The sequence below is a fragment of the Lissotriton vulgaris genome, chromosome 1_1, assembly GCF_964263255.1.
Source record: "Lissotriton vulgaris chromosome 1_1, aLisVul1.2, whole genome shotgun sequence".
Classification (NCBI taxonomy): Eukaryota; Metazoa; Chordata; class Amphibia; order Caudata; family Salamandridae; genus Lissotriton; species Lissotriton vulgaris.
The window spans coordinates 1,613,695,827-1,613,713,845 of NC_141685.1; the positions used below are offsets into that span (position 1 = coordinate 1,613,695,827).

Here is an 18,019-nt window from a genome sequence, read left to right on the forward strand (position 1 = left end):
TCACTGCCCCATCCCAGCTCAGAACCTGGCTATATGCAAATCAGTCTGTCCCTGGCCCAGTGCATCATGGGAACAGGGCAGACTAAACTACCAAGCCAATTCTTCACCAGAAAGGAGACAAGCTACCGGGGACCGGTTTCTGGCATTTCAGCCGTCTTCGGCCCGGCTTGCTTGAATCCTGATGGAGCAGTGAGAAAGGGACTCATGTCTGAGTATACCCTGCCACACCTATAGTGGCCAAAAATGATTCAGAAAAGGGGGTGGTGATGAACAGAGTGTCTGAATTAAGCAGACCACTCTTACCCAGTCCAAAGATCAGGGCTTGATCCATCACCGTTATTTATCTCACTGCCCCATCCCAGCTCAGAACCTGGCTATATGCAAATCAGTCTGTCCCTGGCCCAGTGCATCATGGGAACAGGGCAGACTAAACTACCAAGCCAATTCTTCACCAGAAAGGAGACAAGCTACCGGGGACCGGTTTCTGGCATTTCAGCCGTCTTCGGCCCGGCTTGTTTGAATCCTGATGGAGCAGTGAGAAAGGGACTCATGTCTGAGTATACCCTGCCACACCTATAGTGGCCAAAAACGATTCAGAAAAGGGGGTGGTCCCTCACCACCCCTTGTTGTAAATATTTTTGTCCATCCTAAGCGTGGAAGGGTATTCTCAGATGTGAGACCCTTGCTCATTGCACCATCAGGATTCAAGCAAACCGGGCCGAAGACGGCTGTAATGCCAGAAACCGGTCCCCGGGAGCTTGTTTCCTTCCCAGTGTAAGAATTGGCTTTTGTAGTTTGGTTTGCCCTGTTCCCATCATGCACTGGGACAGGAACAGACTAATTTGCATACAGCCAGGTTCTGAAACTGGGATGGTGCAGTGAGCTAAAAAAACGGTGTTGGATCTAGCCCTGATCTCTTGACTGGGTGAGAGCTTTCTGCTTAATTCAGAGACTCTGTCCCTCACCACCCCTTGTTGTAAATATTTTTGTCCACCCTAAGCGTGGAAGGGTATTCTCAGATGTGAGACCCTTGCTCATTGCACCATCAGGATTCAAGCAAACCGGGCCGAAGACGGCTGTAATGCCAGAAACCGGTCCCCGGGAGCTTGTTTCCTTCCCAGTGTAAGAATTGGCTTTTGTAGTTTGGTTTGCCCTGTTCCCATCATGCACTGGGACAGGAACAGACTAATTTGCATACAGCCAGGTTCTGAAACTGGGATGGTGCAGTGAGCTAAAAAACGGTGTTGGATCTAGCCCTGACCTCTTGACTGGGTGAGAGCTTTCTGCTTAATTCAGAGACTCTGTCCCTCACCACCCCTTGTTGTAAATATTATTCTCTACAGCAGCAAGAAAAAATAACACAACTACTTTTCCCATGAACATTTGGGGAAAAAATAAAGTCAAACATGAGTCCTATCACAGTGTCCATGCACCGGTGTCTCCCATCATGCTCCACTGTACTTGTCTCCTATCACCAGCGGACCCGTGCCTAGCCTCCCGGCTCTGACACCCTGCGGGGTCGTAATTAGGTTTCCCCCTTTTTCTGGACGCCCTTTGGGTTGTATTATTTGACGAACACCCTACGGGGTCGTAATTGTGCTGTGGGAACGCTTTGCCGGGAGGCGCCCCGAGACTCTGTGGGCTGCAGCGTTTCCAGGGCTTTGCCCGTTAATTGTGTGCCTTGGGCCACCCATATCGCTGGGACTCCCCAGACTGTAGAGTGCCCTGAGGAGGGTCATTGGGTCTTGTCTTCCGTTCCCGTTGCTAGAGCCTAATTTACCTCGCTATGCAGGGGGACGCGGACAACTATCCGGAGGAAGACCCCCTGAACTATGTCCCGTTGGACGATGACTTCTACCAGGCGGTCGACGAATCCATCTATCGCGCGGTGGACCAGGCCACGGTCCCACTGGAGCAACGCCTTTCGGCGCGCCTGGACGAGGCCTATGCCAAGTTTGCCGCCTTGCTTCCGGCGCCGGCTCCGGCCTCTGGGCCGGATTCGTCCCCTACCCCGCCACCTCCCAAGAAGCCTTGCACTGAGGGAGTTGATTCGGCGGCTTTCGCTAAGGTGAAGAGTGCCTTCAAAGCCCTAGAGGACGCGCAGCTTCCCGCTCCTCTTCCGTCGGAGGTTCCCCCGCTTTCTCCCCCTGCGATGTCTCCGGACCCGCAGCGCGACGATGACGACTCGCCGGACTCGGAGGAGGAGGCCTGTTCTTCCCGGTCGTGGCTGCCCTCTCAGCCCTCATCCTCCGCAGGTCAGTCGGACATGCTGGACCCAGACGACATCGTCCACCCCCGTTCATCAGAGTGGGTTCCGTGTGACAAGGTGGCCCAGTACGTCGCTAATAGGCTGAGGAAGCCGGTGGACAAGGATGCCAGGAGCCGCTTGCGTGCGGAGTGTCCCCGGCCCTCGTTGGAAGGCAAGGTGGCCATGACCCCGGACATCGACCCGAAAATGGCGACCTTTTTTCAGAAGTTCGTCAAGGACCCTCGGAAGGGAATCGACAGGTCCTGGCGCACTTGCCAGGACAAGCTTTTGGATGCTGTCGGGCCCCTTACCAAGATCTTGGATATGGCGGAGGAGGCCAAGCTGTCGGGCGATACGATCTCCCCGGAGGTTCTGTCCAACTGGGCCCAGAGGGACATCATTTTCCTTGGCAACGCCAACTGCGCCCTCTCTACGGAGCGGAGGCGTTCCCTGCTTATTAAGGTGGATCCCAAGCTGGGCGGAGGCAGGTGCAATGGCCCAGGGGGGTTTGTTCGGTGACCCGTTCATCAAGGAATTAGGGAAATTTGTGGCCACCTTCACGTCCTTGGATCGTGCCCAGTCCAATATTAAGAAGGTCTTCGCGCCTCGTGTTTTCAACAAGGCCGGACGAGGCAGGGGCCGCTCGTTCGGCCGGGGCGCCAGCTCGGATAGAGGTCAAGGCTCCGGACGTGGCCAGTATCAGGACAAGGCCAGGTTCAACAATTTCTACCCCACTAGAGGGCAGAAGTTTGGAGGTCGTGGAGGTCAGCGTGGCCAACAGCAAGGCGGTGGTCGAGGTGAGTGTACTGCCTTCCGCGACTTTGAGAGTGGGGGGGCGACTGGCGCAGTTTTTTCCTGCATGGGCCTCGCTTACCAGCGATGCTTGGGTTCAGGGCTTCCAAATGGAGTTCCATGGCCGTCCATGTCAGCTGCAGCGTCCTCGTCCCATTACCTTTTCCCAGCGCGATGCGGCTTTGGTGAGCGAAGAGGTCGCGGCCCTCCTCCAAAAAGGGGCGATTTGTTACGCTTGCGAGCACCCCTCAGGTTTCATAAGCAATCTTTTCTTGGTAGACAAGGTCGATGGGGGCAGTCGCCCCGTGATAAATTTGAAGGAGTTCAACGAGTGGTTGGTGTATCGGCATTTCAAAATGGAAGGGATATATCTCTTACGCGATGTCTTGCGCCAGTCCGATTGGATGGTCAGGCTAGATTTGAAAGACGCTTACTTAACGATTCCCATTTTTCACCCTCATCGGCATTTCCTCCAGTTCAGGTGGGACGGTCAAGTTTACGAGTTCACCACTCTTCCTTTCGGGCTCTCCTCGGCACCGTGGTGCTTCACAAAGGTGTTGCGACCAGTGGTGGAAGCCTTACGGGCTCAAGGGGTCAGAATGATAGTGTACCTGGACGACATGCTGCTCATGGACCAGTGCCCCGAGAGGCTGCGGTCACAGTTGCTGTCTGCGGTCAACCTTTTACAAGGCCTAGGGTTTGTGATCAACGAGAAAAAGTCTCTTTCGGTTCCCATGCAGTGCGCTACATTCCTCGGCTTCACCATAGACTCGGTGGCAGCCACCTTGAGTCTGCCGGCCAGGAAGATGGCGCGGATCAGGCACGAGCTGCGTCAAACCCTAGCGAAGCAGATGATTTCTTTGCGCCACCTGGCGAGGCTAGTGGGCCTGTTGTCCTCTTGGATCCAGGCTATCTTCCCGGGACCCCTTCATTACCGCGCCATGCAGCGCTTGAAGGCGTACCACCTGCGGAGGGGATTGACATACTCTCAGCTGATTCCCTTGTCGCACATGGAGGCCTGGAATGGCCGTGCGATTTTCGGTTCCGCCCCAGATATCGTGATAGTCGGACGCCAGCCGTTCCGGCTGGGGGGCGAGGTGCGGAGATTTCTCCACGGGCGGCGCCTGGTCTGCTCTCGAACAGTCCTTGCATATCAACTGCTTGGAGTTGCTAGCGGGCTCCTTCGCAGTGCAGTGTTGGACCAAGGACAGAGTGCAATCCTGCGTCCTTCTCAGGATGGACACCGTGTCGGCGGTCCGTTATATCAACCACCTGGGCGGTACCAGGTCCAAGATGTTGGCGGACCTGGCCAGGGACTTCTGGCACTTTTGTCTGGACCACCAGGTGTCGGTTACGGCGGAATATTTGCTGGGTCGCCAGAACGAGGTGGCCGATTGGCACTCGAGGAATATCCTGGACGCCAGCGTTTGGAAGCTGGACCCTACCCTGTTTGCCAAGCTCTCGGACCGTTGGGGTCCATTTTCAGTGGACCTCTTCGCCTCCCGCTTGGACCACCAGCTCCCGCGGTATTTCAGCTGGCGTCCCGACCCTCTGGCGGAGGCGACGGATGCGTTCCTCCAAGACTGGTCGGGGGTACAGGGATATGCGTTTCCACCGTTCTCAATGATAACGCGTGTGTCAGCGTTACTGCGCCGCCAGTCAGCACAGGTGGTGATGATCACTCCGTGGTGGAGGTCGCAAGTTTGGTTTCCGGTTCTTCTGGAACTTTCTTGGGATTCTCCGATCCTACTCCCCCAGTCTCCCCACATTCTACTGAATCCGGAGGGAGCGCCCCACAGGTTGGTCCTGGAAGGCTTGTTGCGCCTGATGGCGTGGAGGCTCTCCGGCGACGCTGGACGTTGCCTGGCCTTTCGAGAACAGCAGAGGACTTGCTCTCCAAGGCTTGGGCCGACAGCACGACCAAACGCTATCGATCGGCTTGGCTCCGGTGGAGCCGTTGGTGTGTGCGACGGGGTTTGGATCCTGTGGGGGCACCTGTAGTGCGTGTCTTGAATTTCCTGGCGGAACTGTCTGATCAGGGCCTGGCCTATCGGTCGATCAATACTTTCCGGTCGGCGGTGTCAGCGGGGCACGACCTGGTTCAGGGGTCCCCGGTTGGCGAACACCCCTTAGTCTGTAGGCTCTTAAGGGGTATACGGCTTGCCTTGCCGCCGGAACCTCGGTATTCCGCCCTGTGGGATGTGAACAGGGTGCTGAATTTGTTCCTTTCCTGGCAACCGAACAGGTTTTTATCGCGTAAAGAGTTGACGGCTAAGTTGGCCATGTTGCTGTGCCTGGTGTCCTGCAGGCGTGTCTCGGACGTGCGAGCGTTGGATATAACGGCCAGGGTGAGTGATGCTGACAGACTGCATTGGTTCCAACATTCTTTTGCCTTTTACTGGTCCTCAAGTAAGCTACTAATGGCTCGCATTCACAGGGCCACTCCTGAGGACCCATTCTTTTTGGCACACCATCCTGCTCCAGAAATGCTAATAGTACAAGCTTTTACTAGCAAAGTCAATCTGAATGTTTTTCCCTTCCCTCAACTTCCACCGGATGGCTTCAGAAACTTTTTTATATAAACAGTGCTGAATGGCCAGGATGTGCTGGAGACAAGACAAGGCGGCACTAAGTAGGGACTAACAAGGCTATTAACGATTCAGAAGTAACCATTTACTAAGGACAATGACACAAGCCAATTAAAAATATGGGCGGAGAGTGGGTGGAGCTTCAAGTAGATACTTGAATACAGCATGCCTCGCAGAGCAGCGCATGCACTGCCCAGGCTCGACCTAAAAGCCGGTCCATACACTGATCCGTCAGACCAGCCCATCGGGCACCGCATGACTGCCCTGTAGGCTAGGTCCCTCTCTTTCAGTCACCTCTATCTTTCCCTGATGCCCCTGCTGTGCCTGGTGGAACACGCCCTGGGAAACTGGGCAGAGGGTCAGAAGTGACAGCGGCAGATGTGGGCATTCAAGACCCAGCATGGCTTCATTGCCCCAAACCAGGGGAAGTGCCAGGATAAATAAAGAGCCAGCCTAGTCCTAGGCGCGGGGCTATGTATTCAGGAGATATTTGCCTTCCTAACATGGAATGCATCTCTGGGTTTCACTGAATGGTCAGCTGCTGTGGAATCTGAAGCCATGGGACCGATGACCTGACATCCCAAGGGCCGGTCTGGGTACACAAACCAGCCCTGGCAATACAGAGGGAGGGGAGTGCTAGTGAGAATCACTGCTGGCTGCTTTAGCACTTCTGTCACTTTTGTTACTGGGGACCAAAATTGCAGCACTGCTGCAAAACTGGCCCCAATAACAAAACTGCCCCCCACTGCTCAGAAATCCTCCCCCACCCTTCCGGCCCACCAGGAAAACTCCTGGTGATAAAGATATTCTAAATTCTTTGATTAGTTATTTTACCACATCATCATGGTGAGACTGAGAATTAAAAGCAGCCCTGGCAAAAATTTTCAAACTGGTTCCACTCCCTTTGTGCTCTCTCTCCCACTCTTTCCATTCACCCATTCTCATCTGTGACCTTCTTGCTTCTCTCCCTCATTTCACACTCTCGGATCCTCCTCCCTGTGATCTTTCTCCCTTTCTCCAGCTCTGACTCTTGATGTTCCCAGAGAGCTCGAGAAAGTGACAGTGGTGCCAACAGTAGGCCCCAGCCCTTCAAAAATTGGTCTCATTTCATTTATATTTATTTTAGTGGTAAGTCTAAATGATTCATTTTTTTAATTACATGTCAAATGTTACTTTGGGGTAGTTTGTTGGGACATTGAGAGGGTAGTATTTTAATTTCATTTTAAATAATGGAATCGATTCATTTGTTGATTGTGTTGCATATTTAAATTATATAGTAACATTCTGTATTAAATGTTCTGTTTTGGTTGTGGTGCGGAATACAAAATGGGGAGTTATTACTGCAAGACTGAAATACCACACCATGAGTTATCGAAATTTACTGAGTGCGGTATTACCGCCACAAATACCAAGGAACTCTCAAACTTTGTGTGTCGCCTGTCCCTGCCACTGCATTCATGACCTCTGACACCAAGAGTTGCAAGGGCTGGGCGTAGTGCTAGTATATCAAAGAGTAACGCCAGGGCTGACGGTGCACTGTGAGAGAAGAGAGAGAGATATAGGGAGAGAGAGCGAGAGAAAGCATGTGAGAAAGAGAGAGCACAAGAGAGAGAGTGAGAGACTGCGCGAGAGAGAGAAGTGAGGTGAGTTGAGGGGGCAGTTTGATTTTTTTTATATCTAACATTAGGAAAGCTGTTCCCAGGAGAATCTGGAAATCCTAGCAGGGATGGTGAGCGAGTGTTGGGTTTGTACAGACAAGAAAAATGTCAAATGTACTTCCAGTTTAAAAAAATGCTTTATTCCGATCATTAAAAGCCGTACACACGGCATTAAAAAACACAGTTATCAAAATACCAAAGACAAGGCAGCCTTAGGATCACAGAAAATAACTCAAACATTAATCGCGTCTTTCCCTCACTGAAAAAAAACAGCCCCTGCTTCCGCCGAAGGAGGAGCTGAGGTAGGAGGAGCTGAGGTGGGAGGAGGAACCAGCCGGAGGTAGCGAGTGCCTACGTCTGTGTGTTGTAAGAACCCACGTGGATGAGCCTCGTCATAGAGCGCCTCTATGCTCCACCCGACGCTAGAGGCTGGCCATGGGGAAATGGGGGATGTTCACCACAGGCTCCAGGCTGGTCTCGCAATACACGTCCCGCTCGTGGATGCCGGGAAAGCTGGCCGGCAGGTGCTGGGTGGCCGCCTCCCAGATCTCCTCCAGGTAGTGGCCCAGGTGCAGGTAGGTAGTGGGGGCCAGCAGGCTTATTAGGGGGCTTACCGGCCGCTGCTCGTTTCGTGCTGGTCGCCCCCGCTGGTGCTGCCCGTCAGGCGCAATGCCGCTTTCTGGGCGCCCACTTACAGTACCCACGTTTCCTCTTGGCGGGGGGCTTGGTCCGGCTGGCAGGAGTCGCGTTGACGGGCCGTGGAGCCGACGGCGGAGGGGGGAGCAAAAGTAAAAGTAACGCTGCATGAGGCTTGCAAACGGAAGGGAGACAGGAGATGGGCACATCGCATGACTGTACGTGGTGAACGCGCGCGTTCACATTTCCAATCCGGTCTGCAGCCTGCGCTTGCCCATCCACTGTCTACCTTAAGAGCCAAGTCAGCGTCAATAGATCTCGCTGGCGACAGCGCTTTCACGCTGCGTCGCCAGGTGCGAGACCTAAAAATTAATGTTCCTAAAGTTAGGGGCCTATTTTCTTCCTTTCCCTAACTATAATTAAACTTTATATAAGTGTTTGCTGTATATTAAAGGTTTTTTCATGTTAGTGCTAAGTTGTGTAAACGGCAGCCCTGTGCCACTGCTGCCCTGGGGCTGTATGAAAAGGTCAGGAGGGCCGCAGGCCGTACTTTGAGTATCACTGCTATAAAGTCAATGCATTGTCCCATAGTGCCACCAGCCAGTGCACCAGAGCTGTTGCAAAGTTCCCGGATCAAGTCTGGCAGAACTTAATAGGGAAGGAATCTGCAGTTAGATAGATTATCCACCAGAATTTATTTTTAACTGAAAGTAAATAATGTGTTCTTTGAGTAGCAAAAAGAAAAAAACTTGCATACTTAAATCAATAAAGAATTCTGTGTTAGAAAGCTATGTTTAAGTCCTCACCATTGTTTCTTAATGACAACTATTATATCTTCGTTTTAATAAACTGCTCAGTTCTGCATACAAATCTACACAATCCAAGTGTAAAGTATCGTCGTTTTTTGTCCCCAAGTGCTATCTCTGTCAGTAAAGAATAGTTTATTTTGAAATTATTGTTGTTGAAAGCAAAGTGCTTATGACCAGGATCTTTCAGGGGATGACTTAAAATAAAATTTACATGGCGGGATCTGGTGTGTTATATAGTCTTGGTCAGGCAGCAGCAGTTGCAGACTTTTCCAGAGCAGAACATTCATGAAAACTTTAACAGAAGATCAACTTTGGTTTTCAGCAGAAACAACAAAAATAAAATTGGATGTGGAATGGTAATGTATGTAGTAGATATTTCTCACTACCACCCAAGCAAGACAGCAGCTATTGACGAGATGATTTTGGCAAGAATAGAAACACATTTTTGGAAAAGTCTATAAAGGTTCAATCAACTTACTCAAGATGAAAGGGATTATAGGAAATGTAGTCCATATTAAAATGTGTGGTCTAATGCCAAGTTCTTATGGCTCGTTCCATATCTGACCAGAGTCCCTTCTAGGCATGCTCTGGTGCTATCTTCCACTCTAGGCAAGCTCTGGTGTAATCTGGATGTCTGTATAATAGCATCATTTCAGATTTATTTTTACTTGGTAGCTGCATAGCCTTTTGTGTCTTCAAATAGCCACCATGTTGACTCACTTTTTATGAAATAATGATGCCTGCCCTTCCGAATTAGCTATAATAAAAGTAGTACTGACTGGAATAACCATGCAGTGCAGGGAAGAAAGCCTTGATATCATTGGTAATTGCAGGGACAATATGTATCCTGGAGGTTTTAGGCAGGCTAATCAATGCATGAGTTTGGGGTGCTGAAGTGTTGGCACGTAATCAATCAATCAATCAGTGACACTTATAAAGCGCGCTACATACCCGTAGGGTCTCAAGGCGCTGGGGGGGGGGGGTGCCGCTACTGCTCGAACAGCCAGGTCTTCAGCTTCTTCCTGAAGGAGAGGTGGTCTTGGGTCAGGCGCAGGTCGGGAGGGAGGGAGTTCCAGGTCTTGGCGGCCAGGTAGGAGAAGGACCTTCCTCCTGTAGTCGCTCTTCGGATGCGGGGGGCGGCGGCGAGGGCGTGGTTGGCTGATCGGAGGTGGCGTTTAGGAGCGTAGAAGTTGACTCGGCTGTTGAGGTAGCTCGGGCCTTGGTCGTGTAGGGCTTTGTGTGCGTGGGTGAGGAGGCGGAAGGTGATTCTTTTGTTGACGGGGAGCCAGTGAAGGTCTCTCAGATGTCCGGAGATGTGGCTGGTTCGTGGGATGTCGAGGATGAGTCTGGCTGAGGCGTTTTGGATCCGCTGGAGTCTCTTCTGGAGCTTGGCGGTGGTACCGGCGTAGAGGGCGTTGCCGTAGTCCAGTCGGCTGGTGACGAGGGCCTGGGTGACGGTCTTCCTGGTCTCGGTGGGGATCCACCAGAAGATCTTCCGTAGCATGCGTAGGATGTTGAAGCACGCCGAGGAGACGTTGTTGACTTGCCTGGTCATGGAGAGGGAGGAGTCCAGGATGAAGCCCAGGTTGCGTGCATGGTCTGTCGGTTTGGGTGCGGTGCCCAGGGCGGGAGGCCACCAGGAGTCGTCCCAGGCGGAGGGTGAGGAGCCCAGGATGAGGACCTCCGTCTTGTCCGAGTTCAGTTTCAGGCGGCTGGTCGTCATCCACTCGGCTACCTCTTTCATCCCTTCGTGCAGGTTGGCTCTGGCGGCGGCGGGGTCGTTGGTCAGGGAGAGGATCAGCTGGGTGTCGTCGGCGTAGGAGATTATGCTGAGGTTGTGTTTGCGTACGATGGCCGCGAGGGGGCTCATGTAGACGTTGAAGAGGGTGGGGCTCAGAGATGATCCTTGGGGGACGCCGCAGATGACTTTGGAGGCCTCTGACTTGTACGGTGGTAGGCGGACCCTCTGTGTTCTTCCGTCGAGGAAGGAGATGATCCATTCCAGCGCCTTGTCCTGGATTCCGATGTTGCTGAGGCGCCGTACTAGGGTGCGGTGGCAGACCGTGTCGAATGCCGCGGAGAGGTCTAGGAGGATGAGGGCCGCTGTTTCTCCATTGTCCATCAGGGCTCGGATGTCATCGGTGGCGGCGATGAGGGCGGTCTCGGTGCTGTGATTGGCTCGGAAGCCGGACTGTGAGGGGTCGAGGGATCCGTTCGTCTCGAGGAAGGCGGCCATCTGCTTGTTGACGGTCTTCTCGATGACTTTGGCTGGAAACGGGAGGAGCGAGATGGGGCGGTAATTCTTGAGGTCGGTGGGGTCCGCTGTTGGTTTCTTGAGTAGAGCGCTGAGTTCGGCGTGTTTCCAGCTCTCAGGGAAGATGGTGGTGTCGAAGGATGTGTTGATGATGTCTCGCAGGTGGGGTGCGATGACAGCGTCGGCCTTGTTGAAGACGTGGTGAGGGCAGGGGTCGGTCGGTGATCCGGAGTGGATGGAGTTCATCGTGCGGATGGTGTCTTCGGTGCTGATCGGGGTCCAGGCGTGGAGGGTGGTGGTTGTTCGGTGATGGTGTGCGTTGGTTGGTTGTTGAAGCTGTTGTGTATGTCCGCGATCTTGTTGTGGAAGTATGAAGCGAGGGAGTTGCAGAGGTCTTGCGATGGGGTGATGTCGTTGTTTCCTGCGCTGGGGTTGGAAAGCTCTTTCACGATGTTGAAGAGTTCCTTGCAGTTGTGTGCGTTGTTGTCCAACCGGTCCTTGAATGCTGTTTTCTTGGCGGCGCGGATCAGCTGGTGGTGTTTCCGGGTGGCAAGTTTGAAGGAGGTCCTGTTGTCCGGTGTCGGTTCCCTTCTCCAGACTTTCTCGAGGGCTCGGCAGTTCTTCTTGGAGCTCTTGAGTTCGTCGGTGAACCAAGGGGCCTTCTTGCTGCCGGGTCTGCTAGGCGGGGTCCTCAGTGGGGCGAGTTCGTCCGCGCAGTTGCTGATCCACTTCGTGAGGTTCGTGAGGCACGTAGTTCTTTGTTCCATGGTGTTGAGTCTAGTTCTGGAGTTTGTTGTTATTTAATGTTTGTGGCACCAGTTCAAGATTTACCAATAAGCTAGATGTGTTTGCGAGGGCTGCAATAAAGTTACTTCTAGTCTACTGTATGCGTATGGAAGTCAACTTAATAAAATTGCAACAAGTTAAGGCAGCCCTAAAACCAGTGCGAACTTTTTTGGATCTACCGATGTGGGGAGAGCTTGGTTTCTCACTAAATTTGCCATTGACACTATAAGAACCAAGAGAATCATAATACAACAGCTCACATGCCAATTTTAACTTCCACAACAAGCACTAGCAAGAGGGACTGATACTAACTGGTACCTCACGCTTTCACGATGAAGCCAGCAGCCATTGTGAGAACAGTCCGTACAAATAGCACTATTCACCTTCATCAAATAGACATTTGGTGCAAGTCTCAGCAATGGTATCCCCCTCCTTCAATTCCAGTTCATGAGATGTATGTCCATGTACTTACTCATGGTCACACACACACGTAACGTTACGCGTCATTCATCTTGCCAACAAATAAATAAGGTTACAGTTGACTTCACTGAATGATGAAGAAAGAAAGAAATGTGTGGCATAAGGGGTAGTCAATAGTCGTTGGTGGATGTGCTAACATTTGAGGTAAGTATTACTCATAAAAAAATTATTTTCACTAAGAGCGTGAATTAATGGCTCCACACTCGTTGGTTTTCTTGGCACAGATTTTAACTGACGAAGGAGGCTCTTCAGGTGTGCATGCTTTTGTGTTTATGAGGTGAGGATTTCATCCTAAACTCACTCCTGAAAGTGTTCTAGCTAGCTAGCATCTGCCTCATTTGTTCCTATTATTTCTCTGTATTTGTAAAGTACTTCCTTGCTTGTTATTTTTCATTGAAAAGGGTTGTAAAGAATTATCTTTGAACTAATCAAAAATCTATTAGTAAAGTTAGGACATTCAACTTATTCACCTTAAGCATGGTATCTGCACATGTGCATGCTATTGTTCTACCACAGGTATTCATTCCTGCCGCAAATGATCCAGTATTGAATTAGCAGGAATAGAAGGACTACTTCCTCAACTAAGTTTCTACAATAGACAATGAAGATTTGATACCAGAGAAAAAGAAAAATTTTCTTCTTCATTCCTTAGGATCTTTGGACAAGTATATAAAAAAATTCGACCTCTAGGACAAGGGGACACACTTGCATTGAAAGTGTAGTAGAAGATTTAGATGCTTATTTTAGGTCTACTGTGTGTGTTGCTCTCGATGGATTCAAATTCTTATGCAGTGTTGACTAAAGACTAAAACAGAAGTTAGCCAGAGAAAATTGCATTGGTAGTCCTTTTTGACTAATTAATTTGAGATCATTTTAACATTCCTAATAGCCACTTTATATTATGGGCTAGAGAGATCTCATCTCTATAAAATGTTGTAGTTATTTTAAGAAAGGTCAAGCTTTCAAGTTGGGTTGCAGAGGCTGTTTTGGATGAATTCATTAAGGTTGAAAGGGACTTGATACATAAAGTTAAGCACAGCCAGCTTGATGCATATAAAAACAAAGATAAAAAAACAAATTGAATTTGTTTGCGCTAAGAAACATCAAATTGACTATGAAAATAATCTTAATTACAACTAGGCCTGGGCGGTAAATTCTGTTCCTCTCGTGGAATTTGTGGAATTTCGCGTTCCGCGGAGAACTCAGAATTGGCAAAAATTCCATGGCTTCGCGGAATTTTTTGTTTGTTTGCGCTTTTAAAATGAGTGTTCGCCAGATATTTCTCCCCGAGCACGCAAACAGCGTTCGCGAACAGGAAAAAAGCATCGCAAATGGGCGGAACAAGCAATTCCGCATGTTCGCGGAACCTTTGCATGCTCACGGTGATTTTTTACTGTTTCGCGGAGCTTTGCATAGCGCGACTACGCAAATTCCGCTAACCCCTGATTACAACTCGTTGGTCAATGGATATGTCTAATATTTGCGCCTAGCTAGTCAACGTGCAAGATATCAACCCAATAAGTTGAACACTTGGCTGAAGCTTTTAAATAGTGCAATGCTAGATTGCGATTCTAATCAAACTAGCCCTGCTCTGCGTTAAAAGCTCTAGCCGTCCAATGTCTTTCTTACATAGCGCAGACATTTGGTTGATTCAGAAGTTTAGCGTAGTCTAGGGTTAGGTCTGATTATCCAGTGAGTTATGTACTACAGAACAACACCATGGTTGAGAGTATGAAGTGTGAGAATAATAAAATGAGTTGATGGCAAGGGGCTGTGCTTGGCGTCTTTGAAAACCTACTATTTCTTGTGTCTCTTTGCAGAGAGGAAAGAATGAATTATGAGTCCCAAAACGAGAGGCTGAAGAAACAGTACTTGACTACTCTGGCCGACAAAGATCAACAGCTGACTGATCTTCAGAGAATGCTGCAGGAACTGAAGTTGCAGTCTTCCAGATCAAAGGTCACAGAAGAGCAGTACCAAAGACAGGTGCGCGAATCTGTTTAAAATCTGCCACACTACGAACGCTAATTTTTTATCCTGGGTAAGACTTATTTAAAGTCGCTTAGCTTCCGGAGACTGTGTTTCTTCGAGTATTTGTACTGCCCCAATGCACACAAGTCGTATTGTATAATTTCTTTATTTGGTTAAAACGTTTAATTATAAAAGACAAATACATTGTGATGAAACACAATACAAATGAGCAACAACCAAATAAAAACACAATACACATAAAAAAACACATTGATCAATGACTGTGAATACAAAAAAAGTTCAACCTAACTAAAAGCAGTGGTGAACAAAACTGTAAAACAATTCATTGAAACACGTTAATTAACAACACAAATTCTTCCTCATTCTTATTGCAATTTGAACAAACTTCACAACAGCTCAACACGTGTGGACTAATGGCATCGAATGAATAAAAACCCAGAGCCTGTCTACATTGCTGAAAATTAGCAGTCCTTAAGATGGGAACTAGATATTTCTCCTAATGGGCACATAAAATTTACAAAAAGATAAAAAATGAATCGGGGATTGTGAGGAACAGTAATAATAGGGACACACAATCAGTTGACTGATATAAGACAGAGGTGTAGGGAAAGCAAATAGGAGGTGGATTGTATTCAATCTCTGGTGCATCAGCAAGAATAACTGTTATGAACCCAGATAAGGTAAGACTCGATATCTTGAGTCGTGCTAATTGACATGTGAGCTGCAACAATATTTTTTCTCGAGCTCTGTGCGCTCCCTCTTCTCCCAACACAGAAAGAAAATTCAATGTAATGCTACGCTTGCACACAGAGGAGAGCGAGATGCATGATCACTATATAATTTTGGCATATTCAGCTGTCTAAGACTGTGTTCCTTTATGTATGCTTGCCAGGGTATTTTCTAGGCATTATCTAACTGCATGCAATCACGTAATACCAAGCAATTAAACCACGCCTCTTCCTTCATCATAATACTTAGCCAAAGGAGAAGGCGTAACTTAATATGGTCTTGTGTATGATCCATGTCCAACTCTAAATGATAACTATTGGTTGCAGTGCTCTTGTGGACCGCTAACAGCCTTCTCACAAACCCTTCTTCAACCTGCTGTATGGCATCTGCTACCTTGAGGGCTCCAGGCCCCTTTGCCATAAGTGAAAATCGATAGGCACTTTGACCAGTATACTGCAACAAGTTGTTTGCTGGGTTTACTGCCCAATTTTGCTGCAAAATTAAACAGGGCTCAACAACATCTGCAAAGGTGTCCGCCCTGTTCTTAACTATTGAGTTACGGTTACCCTCATCATCAAATATAAGTCCTAAATAGCGAAAAGTTGGAACAGGTGTAATTTTGGATAGATTTCCTGACCAGGGTCAGATTTTGAGTTTCTTAGGGCCTAAAACCATCACATGTGTCTTGGAATGGGTAGTAATGAGGTCTAACGCTTCAATGAATAGACACAATGTGTCCAAAAGCCTCTGTTAGCCAAGCAGGGTCCAGGTCATCACATCATCCGCATAAAGTAGGACTTGTATTTGATGCAAAACTGCTCTCGGTACATCATTCCCAAAATTTACAAGGAATTTATTAGTTTTATTGACGTAGACCATTAAGAGAAAAGGGGCTAGTGCACACCTCTGGCGGACACCGATGATAATAGCAAAAGGTTTGTTTGTCTAGCCTCTCAGGCTATATCTGACGCCTGCCGTCCCCTCTTATGTATAGTTTCCTCCAGAAGGTGACGATACAAACCTCAACAGAATTTGAGCTCCTAATCGAAACCTGACTTCATGAGTGTTCCTCACCCGATGTCTCCAAGCCTTACCACCCGGCTACCTCATCAGCAGGGTAGATCGGACTGGTAAAGGAGGTTGTGGGGTAGCTGTAGGAAGCTGGCTCTGCATATGATATTATTACTAGGTGGTAGTACCGTGAGCAGAGCCCAGGAGTTCCCCAAAAGTGTACAGGGCTCAATGCAAAATCCAAAGTGCTCTATTACTGGTAGTGTGAGCGAGCAGCATTAGGCCCAACACAGAGAAATGTAAGACATTTATTGCACACACATGATCCGTAATGGACCCACAACTCAAGAAGGAGATTAAGATCAATTTAAAAACGTAACACTTTATATTTTACTGTTAAGATCAAGACTTCGTAATGAGGTAAGTACTTTTCAAGTAAAGCTACTTTTCACGTTCAAAAATCGACAGTGCAGTATTCGAAAAGTCGAAGTTTCCTGTGAAGGGAATCAACTGAGTATACAACTTATAGTTCCAGTCCTCGAGTGGTCATACCCAAACGGAGTACAGGGTCAGTCGTGGGGTACTAAAGATCTGTACGGTGCAAATTTCAGGACCTTCGCTGAGGCAGTCGATACTGGCAATGATATTTGTCCTCGAGGTAATGGGGGCAAGGAGCGGGATAGGTTTCAATGGGTGGCCAACACAGTTACCGTCGCTGTCGCAGGAGGTCATTCGGATGTGGGTCCGCCATCGTTGGATCATCTTGGAGAGATCGCGGTCAGGTCAGCAGTGCAGGGGCCACCAGCAGGAGGGAACAGGCTCTTGGGCCCGGAGCTGTGGGCTACTCTGGTCGTGGGGCCGAGAGGATCCTTCGCGGTCGTTGAGGTCATTCCTTTGCAGAACGTTCTGTAGGCAGAGCAGAGTTGTGTCAACATGAGTGCCGGTTCTCTACCACTGCAGTTTTTGGGAGATCTTTGGTAGCAGTAAGTCATGTCGACACCCTTGTTGGTCCTCAACTGTGGCGGTTCTTGTAATTCTTGCGCAACAGGGAGTCACTTTGACCAGGGTCGGTCCTCCCTGTGATGGTTCTTGAAGTTGGGTTCTTTTTGGACAGGTCTGCTCTTTTCGGGACATTGGAGTCTTTATTGAAGGCAACAGCCCTCCTAGGCGATTTGGAGGTTGTGCTGCAAAACAGGTCGCAGGTTTCATCAAAGCCGGAGACAGGCCTGTAGGGCTGGGGCCAAGACAGTTGTCGTCTTCTGGTTTCTGCTGCCGGGTGTCTTCTTAGGTAATCACAGACCTGTGGTCCATGTCTGGGAGATCAACCTGAATACTAAATTTAGGAGGCGTTTTAAGGGAGTAGCTGGTAGGGCCAATGGGAACATTACCTGTGGTGACTACACCCTCTATTATGCCACCCTCCTGTGGAGGGGGCATACACCTAGCCCTGATTGGAGGGGTCCCCCATCCTCAAGATGATGGGACTGAAAAGTGTGCCTCACTTCGCTTCCCCCCAACTGAGGGGTGGGGTTGGCAGAGGTGAGTGCACCTCCTATCTTTTTTAATTTTCCCGCCCAAAGTAGGAGTTTAAACCAGAGGCTGTCATCTGCTGCTAGCAGCAGAGGCTGGTGGTCGCTTCCATTCTGCAAGCACTGGCCCATCCTGGGAGAGGAAGCAAGACAACTCTGCCCAGAATGTGCATTGTTTCTGGTCCCAGAGAGCATGGGCTCTCCGCCAAGGGAACCAGAAGCATGTCTGGTGGTGGTTGGCTGCCTACAGCGGGTCGGAGACCACCCCAGGTTTGGTAGAAATTCAGGGGGCACCTCTGAGGTGCCCTCTGGGTACATGCTTTGATAAATCCCACACTGGCATCAGTGTGGGTTTATTGAAAGGAGTAGTTTGGTACCACACACTCCTGTATTCAGTGAAGCCATCATGATGGTGTGGAACTCAATTGTTGAGTTCTCAGCCCATGCACTTTATTGGCGCTTAAAATATTAGTAAATGGTGCCAAATATTGTAGGGACATATCTGCT

The 18,019-nt window shown here is 49.5% G+C and overlaps 1 protein-coding gene across 5 annotated transcripts in view; it reads left to right on the forward strand.

Moving 5' to 3' along the window:
* GOLGB1 (golgin B1) overlaps positions 1-18,019 on the forward strand; it is a 294,232-nt gene that overhangs the window by 201,250 nt on the left and 74,963 nt on the right. For all 5 annotated transcript variants that reach the window (XM_086918651.1, XM_086918690.1, XM_086918672.1 and 2 more), the window contains one exon: positions 14,072-14,237. In XM_086918651.1, the coding sequence (XP_086774777.1) occupies positions 14,072-14,237 (166 nt within the window). The remainder of the gene's footprint in view (positions 1-14,071; positions 14,238-18,019) is intronic.